At 52.5% G+C, this 7472-nt stretch overlaps 1 protein-coding gene across 2 annotated transcripts; it reads left to right on the top strand.

Moving 5' to 3' along the window:
* On the top strand, positions 7–4229 carry KLF10 (Kruppel like factor 10). Of its 2 annotated transcripts, none has more exons than XM_021388211.1 (4): positions 7–149; positions 606–845; positions 945–1764; positions 2672–4229. In XM_021388211.1, exons 1-4 carry the CDS (start codon positions 108–110, stop codon positions 2929–2931), a joined length of 1362 nt encoding a protein of 453 aa, XP_021243886.1. In that variant the 5' UTR covers positions 7–107; the 3' UTR covers positions 2932–4229. The 2 variants fall into 2 exon arrangements, with proteins under 2 accessions (XP_021243886.1, XP_021243885.1); XM_021388210.1 differs by having other exon boundaries at positions 7–288.

Raw genomic sequence — 7472 nt, 5'->3', positions numbered from 1 at the left:
GTGCGGCCGTGGCTCGGCGCTCCCCTGCGCAGCGGAGCTCCCCGGAGAGCGATGCAGCCTGCGGCTCCTGGCGCGCGGCTCGGTTCCGTGCGGCGTTCCGCCAAAGCATGCGTGTCCCGACGTGCCGCTCCCCGAGCTGGTGTTCTCCCGTCTGTAAACGTGCCTGCGTGCGCTCCCGAGCGCTCTCGGAACACCGAGCGGTGGCTGAGGCGTTCCGAAGGGAACGTCCCTCGGCTCCTCGTACCGCGTGTCAGAGCGGCGGGGCCGTGTTCAGCGCGGGAATGGAGGGTGCGGCGGGAGGGGGGGATTTGGGCTCCGTCCAGTGTGGTGGTTTGGTTTTTTTTAAGCTTTCAGGCGCAATAGTATGGAATAATTTAAGCTATTGCTTAAGGTTTGAGGAAGTTCTTTTGTCTCAAGGAGCTGTGTCATGCTCCCCAGATGGCAGATTTCCCCTCAGATGACTTAATGAGGTGTCCTATGGAGAGGGCAGCGTAGCCGTACTCCGTGTCACCACGCACGTTTCCTTGCGTGAGGCGCTCTGTGCTGTTAGCGAGCTCAGACTCACTACCCGGTATTAAAGGCTCATTTAACTCTGACCCAAGCAGGAGGAAGAAATGGAGATGATGACTGAGAAGCAGAGAGATGCTCGGTACTTCTGGAACAACACCCCTGAGAAAGGCGATTATGAGGCTGTCGAGGCCCTTATTTCTATGAGCTGCAACTGGAAGTCTGACCTGAAGAAACATGCAGACGTGAGACCCATCACCCCAGCCTCGGACATGTCAGAGGAGAGCGATGAGACCCTGCTTCCTGGAGCGGCAGACTTCAGCACCATGCCTGCGTTTGTAAGTGCTTACCATGTGCATGCTCGTTTCTCAGTGCCCGTTGGTAACGCGTGGCAGCAGGTTGTTAAATGCCCCCCCTAACCTCACCTCTTCCCGCAGTGCCTGACCCCCCCGTACAGCCCGTCTGACCTGGAGTTGTCCCACACCGCCCCCACGCCTCGCGGAGAGGCAGAGCTGCATGCACCCAGGCTCCTGAAGGCCCAAGCAACCAGCGTTATTCGCCACACGGCCGATGCTCAGCTCTGCAATCGCAAAACCTGCCCGGCGAGAGCGGCCAGCGTGCTGAAGTACCAGGATGGTGCTTCGCGGGACAGCGATAGCAAAGAGGACGCCAAAGCAGAGCGCTCGGCTGTGGCACTCAGCAGAGCGAGTTATGAAAGCAGACGATTGCCAGCTACGGAAAGAGAAACTGCAGAGCCAGCTGCCGACCCTGAGCGCTCGACAAAGCCTGCAGTCAGCAGGCATCCATCTGTCCCTGGGTCAGCGCAGCAGCCGGCACCAGTGGCGGCCCCGTGCCCTGTCCCAGGAAGCGGAGCCCCTCCCGTGCCGGTGATCTGCCAGATGGTCCCACTGCCCACCAGCAACTCTGTTGTGACTGCTGTGGTGCCCGGCGCTGCAGCCAGCCGGCCGCCTGCCCTCTGCCAGCCCATGGTGCTCATGGGCACCCAGGTCCCCAAGGGTGCCGTCATGTTCGTTGTGCCCCAGCCAGTTGTGCAAAGCGCGAAGGCTCCGATCCTCAGCCCAAATGGCACGAGGCTCTCTCCTATTGCCCCCGCTCCTGGCTTCGTACCTTCTGCAGCCAAAGTCGCTCCTCCGGCTGATTCTTCGAGAATAAGAAGTCACATTTGCAACTACCCGGGGTGTGGGAAAACTTACTTCAAGAGCTCCCATTTGAAGGCTCACGTCCGAACACACACAGGTTGGTCACTCTTTCTGGCTGTTAAAAGTTAACGCGATGTTGCAGCTGTACGCACTACTTGTTAAGAATCTCGCAATTACTGGATTTGTTCGTGGAACATATTGTGGGGCAGCAACGAAAGGCTTCTTTCCCATTGTGTGCATTATAATGCTGCCTAATCTGTGAGAGGAAATACCCCGGGGGGAAGTTGATTCAGCAGTTTGTTTGTGCTGGCCTTGCTCCATGTCAGAAGGCAGGCAGCAGCGTTTCTTACAAGCGTTGGAAGCAAGGCCTTGCCCAAATGTAGAAGGGGCTTTTCTGTAGTTGCAGATGCCTTATTAGGCTGCTCCACTACAATGCCTTTGTGAGAAGTAGGTTAAGGTTAACTTAAAAGGGATTCTTTTATGAACGAAAGCAAGTGTCCAGTCAAAGCTATTCCCACTTTAGTTATCTCTAAGCAACTTCTCTGTGCCTCAGCTCTTAATCACCGTAGTGAAAAGAGGCACGTGCATTTTCACAGAGACTCACGGTGCGCCACCAGAGCTGTTACATGGAAATGGGACCAATGTCATTATGGGTTGCATTAAGGGGGAGTGCTTTGGTCATGCTGAGGCACCAGAGCCTGCAGCACCCGTGGAGCTCAGAGTTAAGATCAGCCTTATGTGGAGACGTCGAGAGAATCTCAGATAGTCTGGTTTCCAGAGGACTTTTCACACCTTCTGTACTACTCGGTATTGATGATAGTGAGTCTGCGCGTTTAAATGTTAGTACATATTTTTCACATTTCATATATATAAAAGTAATTAAGATCTATATGGAATTTGGCTCAACTATTGTAATGGAAACGTTTTTCCAAAAAGTCAGCTGCTGTCAGTCAAGCCAATGGCATCGGTTGCTCAGTCGGTATTCACGGCTCTCTTTCTTGCAGGAGAGAAGCCCTTCAGCTGCAGCTGGAAGGGCTGCGAGAGGAGGTTCGCCCGCTCCGACGAGCTGTCCCGGCACCGCAGGACGCACACCGGGGAGAAGAAGTTTGCGTGCCCGATGTGCGAGCGGCGGTTCATGAGGAGCGACCACCTGACGAAGCACGCGCGGCGCCACCTCTCCGCCAAGAAGCTGCCCAACTGGCAAATGGAAGTGAGCAAGTTAAATGACATCGCCCTGCCGCCTCCGCCGGCAGCTGCGCAGTGAAGGGACTCGGTCAGAAGGCGGTGGATTAACTGTCATCACTGGGATGTGCCAGGTTAAAAAAAAAAAACAAAAAACAGGAAAAAAAGAAAAAAAAAAAAAAAGCTTTTGCTGCAGGTCCGTGGTTTTCCAGTGCCAGCTGCCGATGGCAGCGCTGCGGGGAGGCAGAGGCAGTCTGTGTGCAGTGACACCACACGTGGCTGAGAGAATCGGGCTGGCTGGAATAGCAGGTGTCTTTTGCACTGGTGAGGAGAGAAAGGGAAGGTTCTAGAGCAGAGCAGCACGCGTCGTGCAGATTTTGAATTTTGCAGATTATTCATATATGCTATATACATATATATATCAGTCAAGCATCCGTGTTGCTGAAGGTTTGCGGCCGATGCTTGAGACCAGCACAGATTTTAAGTGTTGGTCGTGAATCTCCAGTACAATACAGATTAGACAGACAGTAGTGTGCAGGCACAGGCTTGGAAGCCCAGGGCGTGCCTGCCGGAGGTAATCCAAATTGGTTTTCCTACTTCTGCTGCCTTTTCTTGGTAGGTGGGCTCAGGAGATTCCTGGGCCCAGTGGTGCAGGTGGTTCGGTGCCACGCTCCAGGAGCCGTGGGGCCTGTCCTGCGCATGGTGTCACGTGCCCCGGGGCCACCAGCTTTGTACTGCTGCCCAGAACGGGGCTCGGTGGGAGCCGAGGGGCACCCTGTGGGCAGTGTGGGGGGGGAGGGGGGATGTTTGTGAATCCTCATTGGCTTTGTAATATTTTCCTGGCTTCGTTTGAAAGCTTTGTGATTGTTACAACTGGTTATACTTAGGCATCATATGGTGCTTCTGCTTTTGTGTTGCTTACAGTTTCCTTCATACCCTCTCAAAATTCCATGCCACTGCATTTCTCACAGGCAGATACAGTGTACTTTTAAGAAAAACAGTGAAACTGTAAGCTACTGGGGTTGACTGAGAAAGACAAACAAGAACCTTAGGCTTCTTGACGGTGTTATTCTTTGAAAGATGGTTTATACTAAAAACGAAATATGGATATGTTATGTATTAAATTAGAAAGTTGTGATTTGAAAAGTTAAATGAGGCAGTAAAGACACGGCTTAGAATTAAAGCTGTATATTTTGTGACAAATAACGCGTCAATTTCACTATATTTTATCATGCTATGTCGAGGACACATATCAGAAAGTGAACCATTTGAAAATAGTGTATAAGATACGCTCTTTTGTGACTACTTTAAAGATTTGCACATTTCTTATGTTGTACTTTATACTTTGTTTACAATAAAAGCAATTTTCTTTAATACAGACTTCTTTTTTTCCGTATCAGAACTTCATTCTATTCTCCCCTTTGCAGGGAAGTGAACCTCCAAGTGAAGTATAGTGTCCACCAGTGCATGTCCTGACTTGTGAGAATCCATCTGTCTCAACCTTTGATTTACGAGCTCTGTAAAGCCAACAGGAGTGGAATTTGAAGTCTGCACTTAGTACTTAGAATACTTTTCCCCTCCCTACTTTTCATCCGTCCCCCGCCTTTCCACCAGGCACCCAAAAATAAATGTCCTTATGCGGGCCACTACAGCACTGGTTGAAAATGGTTGTTTTTCTGATGATGGTAGAACTGTGCCGTCTTCTCCAGGGTGGCACACAATCCACGTTCCAGATGGCCGAGCTGTCAGGCAGAGGTGGCAGCCACCACCTGTGCAGGGTGGGATTGGGATTCCTCTGTGATGTTGCCTGGAGCTGGTCATGAGCAACACTAAGAGAGGAGTGTGTTGAATTTCATCCTTCTGCAGGCTGCAGGCCTGCCTGCCTGTTCAGAATCTGCAGTCTGAGCCATCTCTGACAGGCAGCTTGCCTGTGACTCCTGCGGGAAGCAGCACCGAGGTGGGGCTTTCCCTCCGGTGCAGAAGGCCAGCAGCACCTTCCTCTGCCTTCTTCTGCTCCGTGCAGAGGATAATGGCTTGGTACTGCTTATGCAGGCTCCTCCACGTCCTGCTATGATTCCCTCCTCAGCCTGCGGAGATTCCCAAATTTCATAACTGTGGCTGCTGACTCACTCCCTGTAGGGTAAGTGGCATCGGGACTGGGGCACTCCTTACCTCTCCCGATTGATGCAGTGCCCTACGCAGTAAAACCCTGAGTCATTGCGCTTTCTTCTTGTTCCAGGAAGGAACACGGCCCTGCAGCCCAGTGCAGGAGACGCTTCCCCATGAGTGAAGTCCCAGTCTTCCCTCTTGCCTCACACACTGTATTTTACATTTTAGAAGCAGGATCCAAAAGCTCCCATGTACACAGATAAGGCAGCCAGCCAGGGCTTGCCTCGATGCTTGCTTCCAGCTTCGGAACACCCCAGGCTCGAGGGAGCTGCACATAAACCTGGGTGTCCAGGCGAGAGCACAACTGCTGCAGGAGGGCACTGCCACGGCACAGCCGCTCTGCTGGTGGATCTGCCAGTGATGCTGTGAGCCAGTGCTGCACGCTGGTGTTCCAGGAGTGGAACCTTATAGCAGCCTTCTGGTACCTGCAGGGGCCTACAGGAAAGCTGGGGAGGGACTTCTTGTAAGGACAGGTAGCGACAGGACAAGGGGAAATGGCTTTAAACTGGAAGAGGGTAGATTTAGAGTTGATATTAGGAAGAAATTATTTACTGTGAGGGTGGTGAGACACTGGAACAGGTTGCCCAGTGAGACTGTGGATGCCCCCTCCCTGGAATCATTCAAGGCCAGGCTGGATGGGGCTGTGAGTAACCTGGTCTAGTGGGAGGGGTCCCTGCCTATAGCAGGGGGTTGGAACTAGATGATCTTAAAGGTCCCTTCCAACCCAACCTGTTCTGTGATTCTATGAATGGACCAGCAGCAGGAGAAAGGTTCTTTCAACTACAAAGCCCCCAGACCCTCTCCACACTCTGAAGTGACACAGGGAAGAGTCAGCAAAATGGGTGGCCTTCTGCAAGCACTGGCACAGACACAAGAATTAATTTGTCTCACCATGTACACATCTATTTCCTGCTTCTTTGCATCAATAGTGCATCCCAACAGCGCATCCCAACAACGTATTGCAGGAAGCACCTGCCAGACCCTAGCAGAGTCACGTAGCTCCCAGGGTGATCACGTTTTCTTTCTTGTGTAAATATTAGGGGTCAGATCTCCAGGTGAGATGGGTCTGTTTAAGTCAGTGAATCAGTGCTAATTACACACCCATGGAGCAGGCAGGAGGGTGAAGAACTCTGTTCAGAGCTGGGATTGCTCACTAGAACAGTGCTGGCAAATCTGAGGCACTGCTGGGAGCCAAATGAAATAAAGATTCTCTCTTCAATCTCAGAATTTAACAGGAAGGTAATGCCCTCCTCAGCTCAAGGCAGGGTCATAACAGTGAATTTACCCCATGTACAGGTTTGCCCCACCGATCAGCACATCCCCCTTGAGCTGTGCTTGCAGCTGCAGCACCACAATGGGAGCATGGGGTGGGAGGTTATTTTTTGGAGACCCTGACTATGGCTGGGTATGGGGGCTTGGGGCTGGTCACACCCTGCAGCACTGCAGCAGCCCCCACCACACACCCAGTGTGTTCGTGTGGTGTGCGGGACCTATATCTCTGCAGAGAACATGGTTAGAAAGCTGGAAAAGTCATCATTTCCCCTGTGGCTGGGAGAACAATAACTTCCATTACACCATTTGTGGGAGGCCTGGATGCTAGACAAGTGAACTAATGCGCACTTTACAGGAGGGGTCCTGAGACAGGGCAGTGGGCCGGGAGCTGCAGCTGCTGGCAGGGCCAAGACACCAACGAGGGAGCTCCGGCTGCAGAGCAGTCAGCCTGGAGGCTTCCTTACTCCCTGCCGCCCAGCGGGGCCGTGTCCAGCCAGCCCATGGCCCCGGCTGGGCGCTGCCGCCTGCAGACGTGGCATGTGCCTCGGCGCCAGAAGGAAGGGCTGCACTGAGCCCAGGGCTGCTCCACACGCAGGGACACCAGGCATCCCCGTGGCAGCTCGCCTCGTCTCCTGCAAGTAGATGATTCACTTGTCTGCTTTGGCAACATAACTCTGTCGCCACGGAAACACTTACAAGCTGTCAGAAAAGTTATAACACACAATCAGGGCTGGAGAAATGCTGGATGAATGAATAGGCGTGTTGCGGGCTCGCACTACCTGCTGCTCTCCAGGGGAAAGGGCTGGGGAGGGTCATATGCAGCCACAGCGAATCTTTCTGGGATACATTTCCCAGTGGGGTAGAACGTGTCACACAGTGCTCTCTTTTCCAGGGTACCTTGACCTGGGCAGCATCCTGTTTCCTCCAAAGGACAGTTTGACACTTCATCAGCAAGAGCAACACACATTCTCATCACGTTGATGAGAATGCACAGGCTCAGCCCGCGGATGCATATGCTGTGTTGCAATATAAATCAGGTAATAATCATGTCATGTGTTAAATAACTCAGGACCTTTCTTAGGGTACCACAGTTTTGGTGAAACTTTATACCGACTTGTGTATTCCACCATGAAAGGCAAAGTCATCGTGTCATCAGCACGGTCTGGGCTGAATTCCATCAAG

This window comes from Numida meleagris, chromosome 2 (genome assembly GCF_002078875.1).
Source record: "Numida meleagris isolate 19003 breed g44 Domestic line chromosome 2, NumMel1.0, whole genome shotgun sequence".
Classification (NCBI taxonomy): domain Eukaryota; kingdom Metazoa; phylum Chordata; class Aves; order Galliformes; family Numididae; genus Numida; species Numida meleagris.
This window is presented reverse-complemented; position numbering and strand designations above follow the sequence as displayed.